Here is a 22,687-nt window from a genome sequence, read left to right as displayed (position 1 = left end):
GCTGGGACTCGGCCAGGCCCTGCTCACTTGTCCAGAAGTTCTAGGCCGAGAATCACACCAGCTCCCCTTCTCTGACAAAACCTCTTCTTTATTCCCCAAAGAGGACTAGGTTCTTCTCTCTCATCCTCAGTCTCTGCAGGCGTTGCGGTCACCCCAGGACATCTCGGACATGTCACGGCGGCGGCGGCCAGCACTGCAAGCTCCGTCCAAGGGCCTCCCCGGCCCCCCGTGGCGCCTCCCGCCGCGCACCTGCCGCGCTGGCACCTGCGGGGCTGAGAAGGGCCCATCTTTCTAGCTTCGCCTTTTCTGCGCCAGCCCCGGACAGCATCCTGCAGGCCCTCTGGCGCCCCTACGCTCGCTTTTTATGTTTAATTCACACCGGGCCTCCATCCCAGTTTTAGGCCGTTCTGAGCATGTTCACTGGCCCCTGGCAGAGGTTTGGAAATTTCCCCCCTCAGCCGCCGAAGGGGCTGTAAGACACGGCCTTGAGGACGGAGCCGCTGACACTTTAAAAAATAAAAACCACCACCAAAATCTTACAAACTGGGACATGCCCCCAAATCTTCAGCTTTCTCTATCCCAAGGTCAGAGGTGACCTGGGCGTAGGGACTGCCTGTTCCTGAGAAAAGACGCACACACACCGCTCTGCCCGGCCGGGCTGCGGGGGACCGTCCAGGACAGCTGCCCAGCCCCGCCTGCCCTTCGGGGAGCGGAGCCCCGCCGGTCCCACCGCAGCCAGGCTGGCCGGAGGGCCGCGCCCCACGCAGGCGCGCTGAGGCTGGCGGGGGGGGGGGGGGGGGGGGGCGGGGCCGGTCCTGGTGTTTCCGTTGCCTGGAGGTGGCCTGGAGCAGCCCTCCCAGCCCTCCCGCTGCGTCCCTGCGCTGCCCCGCGCGCTCCACTCCGCTGCTCTCCGCTCCCGCAGGCGCCGGCTCTCGGTCCCTCTGTCTGGTGAGTGCGCTCCTGGCCCGGGCGCGGGCCGGGGCGCGGGGCGGCGGGGTGCCCGGCCGTGCGGAGGGCGGTGGGGAGGGCGGGTCCCAGCACCACGGAGGGTCCCGTCTGCCCGGGCATCAGCGCCGTCCCTTGTCTTGCAGGCCCGCGTCCCTTTCCAGGACCTGAGCAGTCGCCATGGCACAGGTAAGGCCGTGCGCCCTGCGCAGCGCCCCCATTTACCAACTTTGTCAGCTGCGTCAAGGGACTTCTAGAATTTGTCTGAAAGCCAAAAAAGTTGAGGAGTACAGAGAATCCGCCTTCAGGAAATTCGCGCGTGGCTCCTTTCCCCGCGCCCAGCCTCAGTGCCCTCCCGCCGCGTGTCCCCGGGACCTGCTCCCGCCCCGCGTCCGCCTGCGGTGACGTGGCCAGGCTTTTGCGCTTTGCCTTTCCTCCAGTGAACGTGTAGAAGGGGGCCTCCCCCAAATCCGAAGACTCACTAAAATTAGAACCAGAGCAGGAACAGCTCGGTCATGTGAGGCGGATGCATTTTCCCCCCTGGCTGCCTTGGGGTTTTTTCCGCCAAGTTTCCTGCGCTTTAATACTGCGGGTGGGCGTTGGCCTCCACCCGGCCGAGCTTCAAGCGCAGCCGTGCCCGGTTGCTCAACCCAGTTTTGCTGGGAGAAACTGTCCCTGAGGTCGGCACTGATTGTTTTTTTCATGCATAAAACATAAAACATTAAGTAATGGACTGGCAGAACGGGTTCTGAATTGAATTTTCCTTGGTTCTGTTTCAGAATGGATGACCTAATATTGGCTTTCTTTGTCGTTCTTAACATTTATCAAACATGTAGGAAAGAAAATCGTGTGATTTATATGGCAGTCTTTAAACATTGACTATGTTATAGTCTTTTGTGAATAAAAAATCGCTGCATAACAGGTCCACCCCAAAACCAGTTTTATAGATCTTATCAATCTAAATGGCTTGTCAGAGCCCAGATCGTTTTTTTAAAACAAGTGTTTTAGGTACTCAAACAATGCCCTTTCTCATTTAGAGTCCTTTCTTCCTTTTAACATCAGATTGATTTACCAGCATTGAGTAGGGTTTCACGGTCTTTTCCAAGAGAAAACGGGGAGAGTAAGAGGAGTTGGCAGCTCTATTAAATCGACACAGTGCTCTTTTCTTACTTCCTCTTTGCTCTTCAGAAATATTACAATAAACCGATTCTCATGTTACTTCCAGTGGAAACTCTGGCTTAGGTTCCTCCCCATGGAAAGGCCACACTCATGTGGAATTAGCTTTCCTCCGAGTTATCTTTCCCATCTTGATAGGCGGGTGTGCTGATGTAACTGACGATTTGGCGAGCTCCCGAGAACAGTTCTCTTTCTCCTTGCTCAGTTGGCTGTGTCTTGAGTCTCTCTTGTACGTTGACCCAGGGACGCCTGAAGTTTTTCAATCAGTTCCTTTTAATTATGTAGACACTTTACCCAAGACAGCATCATGGAGCACATTTTTCCAGTTGTGGACATGAATAACTTCAGAGAATGAAAATAGTGTCAAGGCCCTTATGTCACACAAAGGGAAGAATGGTGGCTTGTATTATAAAATTATGTGCGTGATTTCTATCACAGTAGAACACCAGGGCTGTTTTCAATCAAAACCACAGTTTTTAGTTATCACGAAAGTTACAAGTACTGTTAAAGCACTGGCTCTGTTACTAGTCTTCCTTGGAAGCCATTCAAGTAAAACATTTTGTTAAAATATTTACTATTAGGATGGAGTTTTGAGTGTATACGTCCACGGTGTGCAGAAAGCCCACATTATGGAATTGCATTTCCGTGGAGGGAAGGAGCTTCAGTGTTCGGTTTCAGCCTGCTTCTCTGGTGTTGCCTCTTGTTGACCTGTGGGTGTGGGGCCCGGAGATCCCCACTCTCGGGCCCTCTGCAGGCTCACGGGATCAGATGCCTGAGCCTTAGAGGTGCACATTTTGGCACATTAAATTGTGTTGTTAAAAAGCAATGTTTCCTGTTTCTTGAACAGTTAAAATGTAACCTTCTGCAGGGTAGGTCTGCATGCTTATGAACTGTCTTCGCACCAGCGGCTTCTCTTTGTTCCTGGTCCTGGGGCCTCCTGACCTGCTCCCCAGGGTGTTCCATCGTTCTCTGGAGCCAGCTGTGTTCATGGACCATCTCACTTATTCTGTTTAGGTGCTTAAAAGTGCATTCTGCACTCCTGGTTTGGGAAAATCGAGACTTGGCTGCGTTTCATAGATGAACGGTCCATTGAACACATTTTCATTCAGTTTCAGGCTCTTGCAGCTTTACCTTTATTTAAAGTAACAAAACTTTAAAATATATTGGGGCCATCGGAAGTTAGTTTCACTTATAAGGCTGTTTATAAAGACAATATATTCAGGGCAGCAGGAATGTGATAAAGTCAGGTAACATAGTTTCTCACGAGGAACTTCATGAATATCAGAGTTCTTTCCCTGGTATGGGGTCAAACTGCACAGGCTGGATTAGAAGGGTTTTTGGTTGGCTTGCACGGAGGTCCAGGGCAGACAAGCAGGAGCGGTGTGAGCAGCTGGGAGCCGAGGTCCACCCCGAGGAGCTCACTTCCTGCACGGACTGCATCTCTTCCTGCCGTTCACTTTAAGGCAAACCTGCCCTGACCAGCTTCCTCTGGGGTCTCGATCACGGTTACCAGTTACCCACGGCCTGGGCTGCTTTGGATTAGCCTCAGTCAGCTTCCGATTCCTTTGAGTCTTGTCTTTCTTTTGGATGCTTAGAAAGACCTAGATCCAGAGTGGATGGCCGCCTTGCCCGCCGCTGAGGAGTTCATGGGCATTCAGCAAGCCTCACACCCGGACCTCACATCCGACGGCCTGGGGAGGCCCGTAGGGGGCAGGCTGGTCTTTTAGTGGCTTAGACCTTTAACATGGGAAGAACATAACAATATGTTTACCTCCTAGATCCACTTCTGGATGCATGTTATTCATTTAACCTGTATGCTATCTAAAACTTCACCAGCATGGCAGCTGATTTTTTTTTTTTTTTTTTAATAAGTGCTCCTAAGACTTTTCTTTAAGTGTTTTTTGGGCCCAGATTGTCTGTGTCTTTAAGTTCCGTGTATAAAAAAGCAACCCTTCACTTGCTTTGTTGTTTAATTTTGTCTATTTTATGTTGGCTATACCTGGTCTTCGAAGGTAAAGACATTTTCATTTAGAGCAAAGCAAACAAACCTCTAAAGCCAAGAAAATTACGAAGCTGGAAGAATGGGTAACTGTGAAGGTGGGAGTTAGAAAAGTGAATGATATGTTTGGCCAGGTATTGCCTGAGCACACATAATTTCCTCGGAAAGGCTCTGGGGGCAGAGGAGGACCAGCGCCGGGCACGGCTTGGGGGAGGCAGGTGTGAGTCAGTGGCTGCCGGGCAGGGGGAGCCACAGGAAGGAGGGGACACCCTCTCTGAGTCACATCATGGCCACACTTGCGCAAAGCAGACCGTTTTGTGTGGGCGGGGCGGGGTTTGGGCAGGACGTCCACCCAAGGGCTGCCTCTGACTCATGCCTGTGAGTCACGTCTGTCCCTAAAACCACTACAGGCCTTTGCTGGCTTTGGTGGTGACTCTGATCCTATGGAATGTAGCAAATGTTTCCTGATTTCTAGAAAGTTCTCAAAATGCAGCCGGCAGTTCTTTCTTCTGCAGAGTTAGTGGCTGAGATTCTCTTCCTTCCTTCAGCTCAGGGGTCCCGCGTCACTTCCTTTTAAGGCAAATCTCTGTTGTCGCTCTGTCCCTCCCTTCGCCTCATTTTCACTTCTGTTTGTGACTTCGTCATAGCCTGGAAACTGGATAAAGTATTTTTTAAGTGTGACTTTAAAGACATGTTTTCATAAACCGTCGTTTGTAAAATGGGAGTTCCTGGAGGTGCTCTGCCTCAGCTCAGTGCTCAGTGCCCCTCCGTGTGGCTGTCACTGCCCCCAGGACGCAGGTCCTGACCCAGGGGCCCTGTCCCACCCCCCCTCCCCTTCCTTGACCTCCTGCAGTTTTGGACGTCCTCCGTCTTTCCCTCCCAGGAAACCCCTCTCCCCCGCTTCCATCCATGACCCCCCTGGGTTTTCTTCTTGTTTGTGGGAGGTCGCGGTTCGGACCCCCAGCCCAGCTCAGCTCCTTGCTCGCTGGTCTGGTCACTTGGGTGACTTGCCAGTGCTTCCTGGCCAGGAGTGTCCTCACCTGTCCGCCGGCTTCACTGGGATGGCCCACGTGGGGCTCGGGCACAGTGCCTGCCCCGTCACGGCGCCTGGCCAGTGTTCGCTGCGCTCTGACCGCAGGTGACCGTCCCTTCTCCTCTGGTCCCCCTTCTTGCCCCCCCTTCTCTTGTTTCCGCTCTCCCTTCCCCTGGCTTCAGGCCCCAACTATGTGGGGAACCCACCGCCTGCTGGGGAGAAAGGCAGAAGCAGCACCCCTGTCCCCGTGTGAACAAGGAGCCGTCCCCGGTGCTTCCTTCTGCCCGGCCCCGCTCCTGTCTGTCTGTCTGTCTCTCTGCACTGCAGCTGCTCCTGACCTGAGTCTCCTTATCTGCTGGTGTCGGTAGTTTCTAGACAGTCTTCCCGGCACCTGCACAGTCCATTGGGTCACCTCTACGGCTGCCCAGGAAACCTGGTGGCAGAGCTGACCCTGTTCTGCTGGTTTCCCGTCCCAAAGGGCGTCCGTTGAGGACAGGGTGCCAGCGTCCCCCAGCCCGGCCCTGCAGCCCCGCTGCGCCCCTCCCCCACCTCCCCTGGTTTGTCGAAATACTTACCCCTTGGCCTGACCCTCGCGCTCTCCCGTGTTCTTATGCCTCTGAGGCACCTCCCTGCACGGCTCTCCTTCCCCGATCCTGCCTGGCAGCATCACAGGCAGCGTCCAAGGCGTTTTTGTGAAGTTTGTCCGACGTCTTCCCATCCCAGAGCCGCCCCCGTGTGCCCACCCACCCGGGAGAGCCCTCAGGGCCGTGCCCCCCCCCCCCCCCGCCCTTCGCTCCCACGGCGGGGCCTTCTCTTGCCTTTACAGGTCTCGGCTTTTCCCTGGTGCTTAGCACGGTGCTTGGCACCGGGAGGCACTCAAAAGTGGTCGTTGAGTGAATGAGTGGACGGACCCTGAGCTCAGTCGCCCGCCAGGCCGCAGCCGTCACGCTGAGAGGACTCGCGGTCGTTCCTCATTTCCTGAGGACGCCAACGGGGTCTCCGTAGGGACTGGCCGTGGTCCCACTGAACAGAGGGCTCCCGCTCTGTGGCCCGAGAGACGGACCTTCCCAGCCGGAGCCCGCTCTGCCGGGCCAGACGCTGCCCACTCGCGCCCCGGGCCACCGCTGCATTAACTGTTCAGTCGCTAGCTTCACGGGGCCCCAGCCGGGGAGCCAGTGGGGAGACCCAGTGCTCTTCATGCACCTGTGCTTTTAGATCAGGGGTTGGGCGCAGGGGTGCAGGCCTGGCTGCGGGCGGCTTTCCCGGCTGGCAGAACAGAGAGCTCTGACCCAGTGTCATGACCGCGCCCAGGAGACAAGTGGGGACGAGGCTGCCCCCCTGCCCCCCCCGCCCCCCAGTTGGCCACTGTCCTCTTTAGCTCAGGGACAGAGCGGATGGGAGCCGCTGCCGGTCAGCACTCTGGGGCTGGCGGTCACCCGGGAAACACCCCGTATCTCTGAGAGGATGGTGTTCTCTTGGCCTCATGGTCACAGCACTCGGGTTTCCCCGTAGGTTCTCTCGGGGTGACTGTTGGCAGAGGAGGAGGAGGGTCTTCCTTCCTCAAACAGGAGGACTGACTGAGAGAAAACATGACTCCGACATTTGTTCACAGGGCCAGGGAGGTTGTATTCAAGACGGTTGCATACAGGAGAGAGAGTGAGTCCAAGCCCGAATGTGGCAAAGACCCTGGGGACGTGTAGCCAGGGACAGGGCGGGGTCCGTGGGTGGACCCCTCCTCCGAGGAGACATCACGGGCAGGGGTTCTTGCTACAGGGGCCTCCCAGGGCGCGCGCAGAAGGCAGCCCACAGGCTGTCCCTCGGCGGCGGGCGGTGAGGAGCGTTCCTTCAGCAGCTGGGGAAGGGCCGGACCGCGTCCTCGGGGCTCAGAGGAGCCGCGTGGAGTGTGGTCCAGGGCAGAGCCTGTCTGCTGGATCCGTGTGTGACTCCGGGGGCGTAATTCAGTGCCACTGGGCTGACGGTCAGCGCTGCGTCCCGTGGGAGGCCCTCCCCACGGCTCTCGCGTCCGTCTTTTCTCGGCTGGTTGGTGGTGGGATGTTCTCGGCAGGTGCAGCGACGGGAGGCTGAGGTGGGGGGTGTTCTCCTGGCCGGCGACTGTGCGTCCATTCCAAATACAACACGTGGCTGGTAAACCCGACAGGGCTTCTCCCCCGCCCCTGCGTAAGGAAGCATCTCTTCCCGCAGACCCTTATGGAGCCCTCGGGTCACACTTGCATTCCCAAGTATCCTTCCAGGCTTTGCCGGCTTATTCTAAAACCCCGGCTAAGTAAGCAGAGGCGGGGCTTGATGCGCCATTGCGTGACTAGAGCGTTGCCCAGAGCTGCGCGTCCGGCTGGCTCATCCCGGACCGCCCTGGGGGGCGAGTCAGGAGGAGCGGGGAGGGGGGCGGTGCGGCTCGCCTGCGGGAGGAGGCCGTGGGAGCCACCCCACCCCCCCCCCCCCCCGACGCCCCGTGGTTGCTGCAGGTCCCTGCCGCTCGCGCTCGGGGCTGGTGCTGCGGGTCCGCACTGCCCGTGGCCTGTTTCAGACACGGTGGCACAGAGCGTCTCCCTCCGCGGCCGGGGAGCGGCCGGCTGGACACGGTGGCGGGGTGGCGCGCTGCTCTGTCGGGCGCTTTGCCCGCGTCAGTCTGACCACAGGGAACGCCCCTGTCTCCCGCCTCAGGCTCTCAAAGGCACCGTGACCGACTTCCCCGGATTCGATGAGCGCGCAGATGCCGAAGCGCTCCGCAAGGCCATGAAGGGCCTGGGTAAGTCGGCCTCCGCTGCGTCCTGAGGACACGGGACGTTTGTGGTCCCGGACACAGAGTCCTTGACCCGCGGTGAGATGACTGGAGAACACTCTGGTCTGTACAGAAGGGGAGAAGGTGCCCTGAGTTCTAACAAAGTAATAGGGCTGGCTGTCCCTGGCAGTCAGCGTCCGCAACTGGCAGCCTCAGGGCGGGCGGCCGTCTGCTCTCCCCGGGCAGCGGGCGGCAGGGCAGAGAAGCAGACGGCCCTGAGAGCCGGCCCTTTGCAGTCCCTGCTGACGCGCCCTGGGCTCAGCCCCACTTTCGTGCATCCCTTACGTTCAGGTGCCTGTCTTCTCTGTCCCACCCCTTCCCGGCCCTTAGGAGCCTCTGCACAAGGGTTTCTGCACACAGATCCCGTCCCCAGGCTCCTGCACCAGGGCCTGTGGGTAGGACACCCCTTCCCCGATGGGCTGCCCCTCTTGTGAGGGCTCCGCATGGGGCAGGCCAGCGGTGGCTTTCTGACCTGGGGACGCTGTCCAAGGTGCCCCAGGTCGCCTGGCCCGGCTCCTCCCACGCTGTGATGCCTGCGTCCCCGCTTCGGTATCTGCCGTGAAAGCCCCGATTTTTCTTCCCGTTCGTAAAAGCCTGTCCTTCCTCCTGTCCCTATCTGTCGTGTTCTTCTGTCCTTCAAGACTGGTGCCGCCTTCTCCATGAAGCTCTTCCCAAACCCCCTTCCACCTGCTGTCACTCAGGGAACCCCTTTGAATCCCACTGAACACCCAGACCTCCCCTGGGCCCTTCGCTCGCGGCGGGCCGTGTGTTTCTGTGTCTGTTACCCTAAACTGTCTGCAACTTGCAGCCAGGGCCCGCATCTCCGTCCCCTCTCGGCCCCCACAGCTTGGGCCGCCTGGAGAGCCGTTGTCCGAGCAAGTGTTGGTTACAAGAGAAACTGGGCGCACCCCGTTTTTTAAAAGTCACGAGTATTTTGCTGCCCGCGTCACAGTGCGGCAGGAACAGGGGTAGAATATACTGGCCAGAACCCCTGGCAGGTCGTAAACGTCCCGGTCTGGTCAGTGACGGAAGAACATGCTCGCGGGGTGAGGAATGGCAGGCTCTGGTCGCACAGGTTGTGGGTGGGGAGCGAGGGCATGTGGGGGAGGCCGGCGGTGACTGCCCCCCACCCCCCGCCCCGCAGGCACCGACGAGGACACCGTCCTGGCCCTGCTGACCTCCCGCAGCAACGCGCAGCGGCAGGAGATCGCGGCCGCCTTCAAGACGCTGTTCGGCCGGGTAAGACCCGCCTCGCGCGAGTTTGAAGTCTGATGTCTTTTGGCAAATGTCACGAAATTAATGATGCCAAGTCTCCTGCTCCTCCTTTTTCCCCAGTTGCTTAATTTTCAGCTGCGAGTACACAGGGCTCCCCTTGTCCTCGCGCAGTTCGCTGCTTTCCTTGTGCGATGCCTCAGCGGCAGCCCCTCCTCGGGGCCGCCCGCCGGGCTGTTCCCGCGTCTGTTCCAGGCCTTTTCTTTTTGCTATGACACAGACACAGTCTTGGTTGCTTTCAGAGTGACATTTTACTACGTGAGTTCTTAATTCGTTGATTTAAATCCTCTTATCTGGTCTACGATTCGAAGTAAAACTTAATTTGTTGCTAAATGAGTGCCCGCATGGAACACACAGATGTCGTTTTATTATCCTGGAGATTCACATTCGTCATTTCATGGAGAAACAGATGCAAAGCAAAAAATAAAAGAGAAGAAGAGGAAGGCACTTTAACCACAGTCTCATTTATAATCGTGAGGGCAGCCCCCTCAGGGCCGGTGGCCTCGGTCATCAGCCGCAGAGCGAGCATCGTTTTAGACTGAGAGGAAAGAAAAAATTGTTTGGGCAGGACAGGCCAGATTTTGTCTTTTGTAAAAATGCATGCATGATTATTTTGGAGGAAATTTTTGTTAAAGCTACACATGCTCCAGAGAACAGCATTTTACAAATAGATTTCTTAGCATACTTTTAAAGGATTCATACATTTTTTTTAACTGTTGACGTAAGAAAAGCAGCCCAGTAACAGTGACCTTGACACGCACGTGACTTTGCTTTTCCTCAGGCGGCCGGCGGGTGGGCGTCAGGGTAGGGGTTGCTGTGTTCGGTGCCGTGGGGCGGCGGTCGCGCGCGGGCCTCCCCCGCGGAGGTGGCCGCACACAGAATCCCTTAGGGCAGAGGCTCACGTTCCCGTGTAAGAAGGATCCCCTTCAGGTCTGTGCCAGGGTGACACGTGTGTGTTTTCCGTGGGTCAGGACCTTCTGGACGACCTGAAGTCAGAGCTGACCGGCAAGTTTGAGAAGCTGATGGTGGCGCTGATGAAGCCGTCCTGGCTCTATGATGCCTATGAGCTGAAGCACGCACTTAAGGTAGGGGGGCAGGCGGCCGGGACCGCGCCTCACGGAGCATGCGGTTCTGTGTGGGGAACCCCGTTGTCCTCTTTCTTATATTAAAAATATTTGAGCCCTGGCGGGTGTGGCTCAGTGGATGGAGCGCCAGCCCATGAACCAAAGCGCCGCCGGTTCGATCCCCAGTCAGGGCGCAGGCCTGGGTTGTGGGCCAGGTCCCCAGTTGGGGGCATGTGAGAGGCAGTCACACATGGATGTTTCTCTCCTTCTCTCTCTCCCTCCCTTCCCCTTTCTCTAAAAATAAATAAATAAAATCATAAAAAAAAAAAATAAAATAAAAGATAGTGTATTTAAGCATCATTCTCTCTATATTTCCGTTTCTTTACCAAAAATCAAGCACTTGAAAGACCTAGATTTGTGCTCTGGCAGCATTTCAGCTGCTGCTGCAGCTCAGAAGCTCCGCACCCTCACGCCCTTTTTCAGTGACTGAAGGTCTGGTTCGTTCCAGAACAATCCCGTGGGGCAACGGAGAGGAACCTGGGCACAGGGTCTCCCGCCTGAGAGCCCTCCTTGCCCCCGAGGATGGTCCCTGAGCTGCCTGCCCCCTCCCTCCGCTGGTCAGTCCGCTTCCTTTTCCCTGCAAACTCAGAACCGCTCGTGAGTGACCGGTGTCCGTCCACTAAGTCCCAACAAACGTTTCAGTGCCCCAGGTCTTGCCCGAGGGCCCCAGCCCCGGGGGCTACACAGTTCCCGACCTGCTGCAGGGAAATTGTGACAAGTTCACCAGCTCTTCTAGGAAACGGTTTACACCTTTCTTACCCGAGAATTCTCGGACGCTTCGTTTTATAACCTATAAAAATTAATGATATTATTGTTACCCAGTCAGCCACCTTTCTGTTTTAAAAGATAAAATACCTACTCTGTAACATCTTAAAAACAGGCATGAAAATAAGATACAAAAGGCTATAAACATTATTAAAAATGTAAGTGTAGCCACTCTTGTCTAGTTAACAACACAACCAGGATTAAATGACACACTTGGAGTTTTCTCTCCCTTTCTTCTCATCACCTCCCACAACTTCGTTCTCCAAGAACCCTGGCAAAAATAACTCAAATATATATTTTAAAGATTTTATTTATTTTCAGAAAAGAGAAGGGAGGGAGAGAGCAGGAGAGAGACATCAGTGTGTGATTTCCTCTCGCATGCCCCCAACTGGGGACCTGGCCCACAGCCCAGGCCTGGGCCCTGACTGGGAATCAAACCTGCGACCCTTTGGTTTGCCAGCCGGCGCTCAATCTGCTGAGCCACACCAGCCAGGGCTCAAATATACTGCCTTTTAAAATTAAGTTTGGCTGCACCATTGCTTGTATCTTCTAATTTATTGGTGTCGGCATGACTTCTGTATCAGAAAAAGAAACCCTGACAGCAATTATTTTTCGAAAATCCAGAAAGCAAGTTCCAATGCTCCCATCATTGCCCCGCAATGCTGCCTTCCCTGCGCCCCGATGCTGAGCGCCTCCACAGCCCCGAGAACTCCGCGCGGGGCCAGGGCCGGGGGCCGGAGGTGCAGGCTGCTGAGGGATCAGTAGAAATCCCTGGGAAGGGTGCTTTGTACTATTCCAGCCTTTTTAATTGTTTCACGGCTCATTAAAACATTTTACTTTCAAACTATTTAGAATTAAATTGGTAAAATCACAAATTTTATATGATCTGTTATATCTGTGTATGCACACTTATGTACAATGAACAATTTTCAGTAGGCAAAAAGGGATAAAATTGTCTTAGGAACAAAAATTAATTTGAAATTTCTTATTTCTATAACTAACAGAAGTCCTCTACAAGGAAGTGACTGTTACGCTGGGTACTCTTTATGCAGTTCTGCAATTTGGGTAACGTCTATTCTAGGAAAATCGCTTTCTTTTTAATCTTGTTGACACACTTTTTTCTATTAAACACAAACCCCCACACAGGGAGCTGGGACCAATGAGAAAGTGCTGACGGAAATCATTGCCTCCAGGACCCCTGAGGAACTGAGCGCCATCAAGAAAGTTTATGAAGAAGGTAGGGGCTCGCGCTGTGTTTCCTGTCGCGTCCGCCGGGGCGAGGGCAGGCCCAGGGCTCCAGGGTCCAGCACGCGGTCGCCGGGGGAATGGAGGAGGGAGTGAGGGAGCCGCTGTCCCGGGCTTTTCCTCCAGCAAGGGGAGACCTCCTTCCGCCCCCACGAGAACTAGGGTTTATAAGCTGCTTCGGGCGGAGATGGAGTCTCCTCTTAGATAGGATTTGCCGCTCACGTAGGATATGCCGGCGGCCTTCCTTCTGTGCTCACTTTAAGACGGAAATGGTTTTCCTTCCTCATAAGCATCCAGTTTTGTGTTAGCAAAGTTGCCTGCTTTCTCAGGCGGAAGGAAACCTCGTCCGAACGGGAGCCGCCGAGAATGGCCGCAAGATGTCCTTGTGGGCGGCAGTGCTCGGGTGCCCGGTGTTTTGGTTTTCCTTCTTGGTGTGCCGTGCTTCTTTGTGAAGAAACAACCAGTCTTTCAGTGTGAAGCACATTCTGTGAATGAAGCCAGGGAGTGAAGCAGAAAGCAAAGTTCTAGAGGGTTTTTTTCACATCAGATTTCCTCTGACGTGGGTGGGTCCCCCCGGGACGTGTACATCCTCATCTTAGAAACGCATCGGAACGCAGCAGGTCGGAAGGCGAGAAACTTGCAGCCGCTAAACGATTACCTTTCCGAGTGTGGTCTTTCCTCCCCGCGTCTCTTTCCAAGGCTGGGGGGTCCCAGCCGTGGGCCGGGGTGAGGGGTGCACCGCCGCTGCCCGGGGGCCGTGTTTGGGGCAGTGGCCGGACACCGAGGGCGGAGCCCGTGTGCCACCGTGGCAGACGGGTGCCAGGAGGGCAGGGTGCCCACGTGGTGCCCCCGCTCAGCCGCATTGCTGGGCTGTCGTGAGCGACGCAGGAGATGCGCACAGCACAGTTCCCGTCCTCGGGGCGCTTGCGGTCTGTTTGGGGGTGACACCACCTAGCACACGGCCATAAGGTAGTGAAATTCAAGTCAAACGTAGTTAATGCGAGCGCTCCCTCAGTCGCGGCTGTGGGGGCTCGGAGAGCCTTCAGGTGCAGTTGGGGGCGGGGCAGGCTTTCGAGCCCCCCGGTGGGATTGGGCGGGTGAAGAAGGGGGGCCTGTTGGGTCCCCGCTGTCTGCAGTGTCATGGGGACCGGCCTGCCGAGGGCGCACCCAGGGGCCAGAACCCGGCCGCGCGGAGGAAGCGTGCCCGTCCCTGTGGGCGTGAACCGAGGACGTGCAGCTGGGCTGCTGCCGGGTCCGGGGAGCTGCGTCAGGAGCCGGACTCGACCCAAAGGCGCTGCGGGGTTCAGTGGGAGCGAGGGCGGGAGCAGGTCTGCCTCCCACCCAGGGCAGGCAGCCGGGTGGGCTGGGAGGTGAACGAAGGCCGCCTGACCCGTCTGGGTGGGCAGGAGGTGTTGGGGAGTCGTACCTGAGAGGATTTGACGGGTGAGTACAGGCAGGCAGTGGAGGTGAGGAAGGGATACGAGGTTTTGTATTTGGGTGACTGATCGAATGAAACTCTCTCGGACCTTTTCAAAGAGAAGTTTCAGGCTCTTAAACGTTGTCTGCTTTCCAGTAAAGGTGAGATATCTGAGAGCTTGGGGTGGGGAGGGCCCCCCTCCTTCCGTGGCGGCCGCTGAGAGCTGGTGGAGGGGCTGTGGCCCCCGTGGGCTCCTGCCCAACAGCTGGGAATCGGGGTGGGAAGGAGCGTGTTTTATATTTAACTCTCGGAGTTAAATGTATTTGCTGCAGAGGGAAAGTATCTTTTTAGTGGAAGGAAAGGCCACGCCCAAAGGAAGAAAACTCAAGACTGTTAGAGCAGCGGTTTGCAGCCAGCGCGCTGCAGGGATGTCTCAGGCGTGCCCTCCCGGCCATTGAGTCAGAGGCCCTGACCGTTGTCCCCCAGACTGGCGACTGAAAAATGGCAGCAGCCGACACAGCAATAGCTGCCTGGTGGGACTGAATCAACACTGTACGTGTTGTTCTGGTCCGTCCGGCAAAAATATGTATCTTTTGGTGCCTGCGGAGTTTTAGTAATTAGCTCACATGTGCCGGGGGATGAAGAGGGTTGAAAATCGCTGCCTGGAAAGATGAAAGGCCTTTGGAGACTAATGTGAACCATTTGAAAGGCAGCGAAGCGAAGGTCAGCGTTGAGAGGCTGCCTAGGGCCTTCCTGTGTCCACGGATCGTAAATGCGTCGGCGGAGGGCACGTCGCAGTGGCTGAGTCGCGGCTTAGACTCGCGCTGAGTGCTCCCAGGAAACCTGAGCTGTTTCCGCTGGCCGCCCGCTCAGAGCATTAGCTTTTTCAGGCTTTAGGGCCCCCAGAGCAGAGGAGAGAACGCTTCTGCTAATCAAATATTCCTCCTCCACGTCTCTGCCCTCCGATTCACGGGGCCGGATATCTTTTTCCAGCTGAAAGGAGCTGTAAGTAAGCATGACGTCATTCTGTTGCAGAATACGGCTCCAACCTGGAGGACGACGTGGTGGGGGACACCTCAGGGTACTACCAGAGGATGTTGGTGGTCCTGCTTCAGGTACGGACGGGGTGGACCCTGTTCCCCTTTTGATTAAAAATCGGAAGCTGGACTGGCCCGGATCTAGCTCTGCAAGGTCACCTGAAATGCTTTTAATCACTCCTGGTGCTTGCTTGGTGCTGGCCGTATGGTGTCTGTGTGTTTGTGTTTGAGAAGGCCTGACCGAAACGCTGAATAGTTAACTCGTCGTTTTCCGGGATGTCCCTGTCCTCCGTTATTTGTAGAATTTATGGGGCTGGCTTGGGACGGTGCTGGGTGGCAGGGTGGAATGTTGTAGGCACTGAGAGGACCTTAAGAGAAGCACGGTGTTCCCGAGGAGGACAGCTCTGTGTGCAGCAGCGGGGGCTCCTGGGCCTGCGTCCGGACTCCAGCCCCGTGGCACGTTCTGTCTTCCAGGCGAACAGAGACCCTGACACCGTGATCGATGAGGCTCAGGTCGAGCAAGACGCCCAGGTGAGTGAGACCGAGTAGGTGCGGGCTGTGCTGTGACCTACAAATGAAAAAAACGAAACCAAACCCGTGCTCACAGGACATCTGGTCACGTGTCATGGCACCTAAAATGATCTTACCGAGCAGAAGGCCCGTGGGAGGAAGTACATCTCTCTCGTTTTGATGAGGCTCACAAACTATTTTATGCCAAAGCCGAAGTGAAATAAAATAAAATAGATGACATATAAATAGTGAGATCCACCTCGGTGTTCTGTTTTCCTGGGATAATGGAACGTTCCCTGGAGAACTTGACACACACGCATGCACACACACACACACACACACAGATGCTATTGATCCCCAGGAGGCAGTGCGTCTCTGAGCAGCGGAGGATGAGAAAGAAAGTAGTTTAGTGCTAAGTAGCGCTGTGTTCTACAGCAGGTGACAAGTGGCAGTGGGGTCTGGAAGCTCCTCCGCCCTCTTTCCACGGCGTTCTCAATGGGCTTGTTGTCTGGCCGCTGATCTTTCGTGGGTCCCCACTGAAACTGCGCGCTTCAGCGGTGCCCGGTCCCCACGGCCGTCTCACTAACGGGAGTGTAAGGTTTCTCCCTGGAGAGCGGTCCAGACAGCGAAAGGGCCCTTTCATAGGCTTTGGCCGAGCTTCTCACGATACCTGGCCCGAGAGCGCGTTCCTGTCGTTTTGGGACCTGATAAGCCCCAGTGAGTCACCACCTGGGAACTGCACGCGCCGTAGGGAACCCGCTTTACTTTCTAAGGTCTGCGTGTGCTCAGGGAGCCTGCCTCCTCTCCTGCCGCGTCCTGTCTGTACCTTCTCCAGAGGGGAAGTGGCCTCGGGGCAGAGGGGAAGGACAAGGGCAGGGACCCCGTGTCTGCAGCACCTGAGGTTGGTCGCCTGACTGCAGTGCATTCACGACGGGGGTCACAGAATCTCTGTCCCGGACCCTGTAGACATACGATTCCTCCTCTGTAGGCGAGGACTCTGAGGCTCGGGGGGCATTCGGTACCTGCCCTATGACTCACAGGGGCCACAGGGACCAGCTCTATCGGACCCCGAAACCTCTGCACTTTGCCCTGAACCAGAACTGATCAAACTGTGCTGGGGCTGAACCAAGAGACCCCCGAGGGGCGGGGGAGGTGTGAGGGCCCCTCATGCAGCCGGCTCCACGGCCACTGGCACCCTCAGGCGGAAGAGAGGCCCCTCCCGTGAAAGCCAGACAAGAGGAAACTGTTTAGTGCCTTCTCTGTCCCTGACGATTATTGTTGGTCATGGTCACCGGTCACCGTGTACTGAGCAGCAGCTTGAGAACAATCGATCCCAAACAGAGCTCTTCCAAGAAGAGCTAAAATGCTTCAGGCTTCTCCTAGAGAAAGTTCTACAAATACAGGCAGCTGGCAGGAAGGAGCGCTCCCCGGGCCGGGGCGGCAGTGTGGTCACGGACGGCCGCCCGTGGGGGTTAATGCGCAGCTTCTCTGTACGTAGAAAATGTGTCTCTTTATGACGTTGGTATTGGTGGTAATTTTTATTTCATTTATGTTTTTCTGAGTTTTACACATGTTTCAAGGAACTTGTATTATTTTTGAATGAGGTTTAAAAGGCTGCCTTAAGAGCGGTCCAGAACACCGTGCTCCTGAGCTCCGTGCAGGGTCCAGGGGAACAGCCTGCTCTCGTGACCAGGACGGATACTCTTCACTCTCACCATTTAAATGATTTCAAAATTGAGTGTGAAGCTGTTAGTCTTTTCTGCATTCTCTGGCAATAAGAGTGGGTCTGTCCTGCCACAGTCTTCATTCTGGAGCACCCGGCGATTGCGAGTCCCACCGCACGCCTGCGCTGGGGTCGCCGCCCGCCCCTGTCGGGTCTGCGCCTTGTGGGGGCAGCGGGGGCCCCAGGCTGCGGTCACTGCAGATCGCATTCCTCTTGGCTTCCGAGATGTGCTTACCTTGAAATGAAGAACTGAAAGGGTGGGACAGAGATTTTAAAGACAGCTTCTCTGGGTTTTCCCCAAGTTATCCGCCTCTCAGTAAGGGGACTCCGATTTAATGATGATGTTCGTATGCGGTTTTATTTTTTCCGTAATTGCATGGGTACTGGGAAGCGAACATTCTTCCCATGTGAACAAGTGACCGTGGAACGTGAACTAGTCAGCGAGTTCCTGTTACGTGCCCGCCCGATGCCGGCCCTGTGCTCTGCCCACAGCCTGTTAGACGTGGCAGGGTGTCGTGTCCTCGCTCCCAGTCACTTTCAGGTGTCAGGAGGAGATAGGACGTGCCCTTCTATCGGGTGTTACTCAACAGCCAGAGAGCAAGCGACCCAGCAAAGGCGGACAGCTCAGCTCCGGGTCTGTCCCCTCCTGTCCCCGAGGGGGTGCTCCCAGCTCTCTGCCAGCCCCGCCCTTGCTCAGTGCTGTGCGCTGTGCAGCGGTGACCCTCCGCGGTGGCCCGGACGCGGCTCTCAGGTTTCTGAGGAGGACCTGCAAAGCATCGGGTGTTGGATCAGGCAAATTACTAATCAGGAAGTGAAAGCCCTGGCTGAGAAGGAGGCCGGAGGCGGGCGGGAGGCGCGGTTCCCTAACACGTGGGGATCTTTCCAGGCGCTGTTTCAGGCCGGAGAACTTAAATGGGGGACGGATGAGGAGAAGTTCATCACCATCTTTGGAACGCGAAGCGTGTCCCATTTGCGGCGGGGTGAGTGAAAACACACGTGTGCTACCGGTACTCGGTTGATTTTGGGAGTGCAGAAGCCCGCGCCCCGGCTACGTCACAGGCATTTACAGCAGGGGTCGGCGTTTGTCTTCGTTTCGATGACCGTGAGAAATCTTACCGTTTTCCTCGGGGCTCCTGTAGCTTTTTAGAAACTGGAGACGCTTTGTCTACCCGTTGCCCTCAGAGGCGGAGGGCGAGGCCTCTAGACTGCCCCTCCCAGTCAGAAGTCACGGAGCTGCGGCTCACGAGGAGCGTGTCCTTCTAGAGCAGGTTCTCCACCTCCCTAATGCCGCGACCCTTTAATACAGTTCCTCAGGTTGTGGGGACCCCCAACCCTAAAGTTATTTTCGTTGCTACCTCCTAACTGTAATTTTGCTACTGTTATGAATCAGAATGTAAATATCTGATATGCAGGATGTATTTTCATTGTTACAAATTGAACATAATTAAAGCAGAGTGATTCATCACAAAAACGATATGTAATTATATATGTGTTTTCCGATGGTCTTAGGCGACCCCTGTGAAAGGGTCGTTTGACCCCCAAAGGGGTCGCGACCCACAGGTTGAGAACCGCTGCTCTAGAGGGTGGTCACCAAAACCTCCTCTCTGGACATCCACCAGGGCGTGTCGTGTCGGGAATGAGTTCAGTGGCGAGGGACAGAGGACCCCACTCACCGTGGCTGTGAAACCGCTTTCTGCAGTGGGGTGTCCTCGGCTGTGTGGCGGGACCTGGGCCCTTCTGGTTGTCCCTCTGCTGGCCACAGTGTTTCGGTTTACGTCCTCACGCCTGGCACCTCACTGTCATGAGGGCGCTGCTGTAGCTCCAAACACATCAGCCACTTTTGCAGCGAGAAGAGAGAGGTGACCTAATCATATGGATGACTTCTAGGGAGGGAAGAGAAAGACCCCTCGGAATCCTGTCCAGGAGATTTACCTTTGGGTCCCGTTGGCTGTAACGCGTAAGGAGGGGCCGAGAAATCCGTGGACAAAACATTTATAATCAATTGTCTAGGGCTTGGCCCAGTGAGGTTCTGAACAAAGTCAGAGATTTGTGTTCAGTAGGACGCTCCCTGGTCAAGAGTAAGTATCTTCTCTCCGGGAAGACGGGTCCTCACGTGATGAAATCGTGTTTCCGTTCTGCAGTGTTTGACAAATACATGACCATCTCAGGATTCCAGATCGAGGAAACCATTGACCGAGAGACTTCTGGTAACTTGGAGCAGCTCCTCCTCGCAGTCGGTAGGTGACTGTGGAATGGCTGTACTGTTTATGGTATTGAGAGCCACCTAAGGGACTTTATTCCCGGCAGCCACCGCGTTCGTTAGGGAAAGAATGGGGACACAAACTCCTGAATTTCCAGCTAAGCGTCTGTCTTGATGTTGGAATACACGATTGGCTGGTCAGCCCCTCTGGACCTGTGGAAGTGCCGAGAGAGCTGCGCAAAAGTCACTCTGACGCTGCGTTACGAGTATGGCCGCTTCTTTACGAGCCTGAGCGCGGGCTTTATCTGAGACGCGTGCTGTGTTGGTGCTGACCTTCTTTCCAGTCCCGTCCTCCCGGCTCCGAGGCGCGCTGAGAGGCTGGCCCCCGGCTGGGACATGCCGGGAGGCGTGACGATGGTGCTTTCAGATTAATTAATCTGGACCCCCCAAGGAAGGATCACTGTTTTTGCGTAGTAAGGAATTAAATGTAATAGTTTCTGGAGCTCAGCAGACGGAGGTCGGAGCAGCCCTCACACTAGACGGGTACACGCTCGGGGGAGATGTCCTTGTCTGTCACCAGCCTGCCTGGGTGTTTCCGCTGCAGCGGGTGTGTCTCACGCCGCCTTGTGCGCATCATGGGTGGCACAGACCATGGACAGGGCACCTGGCCACGGTTCCCGGGGACAATCCAGGGTCTGTCAGACACTAGACAGGGGAGCGGTCTCGTCTTAGTTGCTTAAATGTGTTGGAAGGAAACTTCCGGGATGTTTGTATGATTTCTCGTGAGTGAAGAAGGTTTGGGTGAGGTGCTGTCAGACCCAGAAGCCTCGGGGACTGCGCCCCGGTCCCCGGGTCCCGCTGTGTGCGGCTGAGGCCGGAGGAGTGCTGGGCCGGTGCTCTGCTCCGTGGGCTACACGCTCCCCGCAGCCGGGTCCTGACCCCGCGGGCCAGCGCAGCGACAGGCGGGCGCGCCTTGCGCTCCTAAGCGCCTGACCCTTCTCGCGCCAGAAGGGCACCTGACGTGACGTCCCTTGTTTCCCCAGTGAAGTGCATTCGGAGCATCCCCGCCTACCTGGCAGAGACCCTCTACTACGCCATGAAGGCAAGTGTCCCCCCGACTCATCCCTCAGACGTGCCTCTCTCTCCGGTGTCTGTCCTTCTCCGCGTGCGCGTGTGTTTTCGACGACGGGTGTGGGGATTTGTTTCTCCTTAAAACACGCCGTCCGTTGCACGGCAGTTTCTCTCTGTTGCTGCACCCCGGCTCGGGCACGACTTCTCTGACGCCTCTCATTCCCCTCCAAGGGCGCTGGCACCGACGACCACACCCTCATCCGAGTGATCGTTTCCAGGAGCGAGATCGACCTCTTCAACATCAGGAAGGAGTTCCGGAAGAACTTCGCCACCTCTCTTTACTCCATGATAAAGGTGCCAGCCTTTCCCCGGGGTTCTGGTTAGAAGCAGAGCCGCAGGCAGGACGCGGCCCCCATCCCTTGCGCGAAGTCACAGTGCGTGTTCTGCCCCCCGCTCCTCAGCTCCTGCTCTTTGCCTCTCCCTTCCCTCGCTGTCTGCGATCGCCGCGCTCTGGGTCACAGTCAGGGAGGGGCCCCCCAGGTCAGAGCGCAGCCAGGGGACGGCTGGGGGTCCCCGCAGCACTGACCCTTTTAGTGGCAATGGGCTCTGCGGCTGGAGTGAACTTGGATGTGAGGCCTGGTGACTTCTTTTCTTGTCTCCTCTTCTCCTTTCTCTTTCCATCGCCCTGCCCTCCCGCCCCCCCCACTTTGTGATAAAGAGGCGTGGGGACTCGGGGTGCAGATCGCTGTCAGGCCAGCTTTCAGCGGCCTGGGTGTGGGGCGGCCGCGCTGCGGGGCCCAGTGCTCTCCGCCGCTCTCCTGGCTTGGAGCGCCCGTTTGTCACACACCCTTGTGCGTGGGCCACACAGAGGGGACGCAGAGCCGCCCTCTGGTCTTGGAGCAAGGCCGTAACAGCCAGGCCGGGCCAGCATCGCCCCCTCAGGCGGCCATAGGCTGTGTCATCAGACCTGGCGTCTGTCCAGGAAGCTGGATCTGAATTGCGGTGGAGTTCCCTGTTCCCTGTGATGCCGGGGGCGGACGACACACACTTCTCTGTCTTACACGGAACGGCACCTTCGGGGGCTAGAACCGGGAGGGAACCTGCCGCCTGACAGTCCCAGAGTGACAGCCACCGAGAGATGACCCACTAGGGAGACAGTCTGCAGGAGTAAAGCTTCTTGCCAGCTAGGTCTTAGTTTTCATTACCTGGCTTCCGGGAACCGTGGAGGTAACGGAGGACTTTCGCGTTTCAGGGGGACACGTCTGGGGACTACAAGAAAGCCCTCCTGCTGCTCTGCGGGGGCGAGGACGACTGAGTGCCCCCTGCAGGAGGGCCCCGCCCCCACCCACCACCACGCCTGCACCTGCTCCAGCTCCAGCACACGCCCCGACCCAGCCCGGACGACGGCGGGCCGCGCCCTCCCCTCTGCTTCAGCTCCCGCGGGCCCCGCAGTCCTCACGGGCACCTACCCACGTCACTGCACGTAAAGCCTGCCACACCTGGGTTTTCCTTTAAGAGGCCAGACCGCTTGTAGCCTTGGAAATGCGTCATGGGCATTGAATTGATAACCGTGGTCCCGTAACTGGAAGTTTGGCCGTGATCTGGTGTGCACCCAGGAGCCGCGGTCATCGCGTTTGCCACCGACGTCAGCCTGGGAAGTGATGGTGGTTGCATTCCAAAGATTAACAATAAATAAACATCTCCTCCCCGTGCATTACGTGTGGACGTGTGTTTAAAAAATCGATCTATTTAACAACAGCATCTTTTCAGGCGAGTCAGCGGACCGTGGGGTGTACACCGCTCGCTCTGCAGCCGGCTTTTGGGGCGAAAAGACTGACATGCGGCCCCGCTGTGAATCCCCACCCCCTCCGCCGTGGGGAGGGCGGGAGGCGGGGGGAGGGGTTGTCTGTCGTGTGTTTCTGTGGGGCTCCACTTCGTGTGTTCGTGATGCTTGGTAGAAAAGCTAATTTTCAGCTGTCACCTAGGACGTGAGTGCTGTTTTTCTTCTTCCTGTATAAACTTCCTTTTCTTTTTTTTAAGTTTATTTATTTAGTTAACAGTTCTCAGTGACAGCTGACATTCAGTATTATATGAGTTCCAAGCGGGCAGCGCAGGGCAAGCCCGTCCTGTGACCGACGAGGTCAGCCCTCCGAGAGCCCGGTCCCGGTGGGCCCCGCGCAGGTCCCACGGTGTTACCCGCCACGTGCCCCGTGCTGGGCTTCGCGTCCGGTGGCTGTTCCGTGCCTCTCACCCCCTCACCTTTCCCGCCCAGTCCTGACGCCGTCCCACCTGGCAACCCTCAGTTTCTTCTCCGTGTCTGTGAGTCCGTTTTCATTTGGTTTGTCCATTGATCTTGTTGTTTAGACTCCG

General features: G+C 56.5%; 1 protein-coding gene across 1 annotated transcript; it reads left to right on the top strand.

The window, feature by feature from the left end:
• The first annotated feature begins 822 nt into the window (after nt 1-822).
• On the top strand, nt 823-21,669 carry ANXA5 (annexin A5). The gene is made up of 13 exons (XM_090288391.1): nt 823-948; nt 1,092-1,134; nt 7,836-7,920; nt 9,098-9,192; nt 10,197-10,310; nt 12,261-12,351; nt 14,812-14,891; nt 15,288-15,344; nt 17,933-18,026; nt 19,188-19,283; nt 20,290-20,348; nt 20,549-20,671; nt 21,570-21,669. The coding sequence occupies exons 2-13, from the start codon at nt 1,126-1,128 to the stop codon at nt 21,630-21,632; spliced, it is 966 nt and encodes a 321-aa protein (XP_090144517.1). The 5' UTR covers nt 823-948; nt 1,092-1,125; the 3' UTR covers nt 21,633-21,669.
• Nucleotides 21,670-22,687: the final 1,018 nt, after the last annotated feature.

Source organism: Furipterus horrens, unplaced genomic scaffold (genome assembly GCF_987537825.1).
Source record: "Furipterus horrens unplaced genomic scaffold, mFurHor1.1.pri manual_scaffold_10, whole genome shotgun sequence".
NCBI lineage: Eukaryota > Metazoa > Chordata > Mammalia > Chiroptera > Furipteridae > Furipterus > Furipterus horrens.
This window is presented reverse-complemented; position numbering and strand designations above follow the sequence as displayed.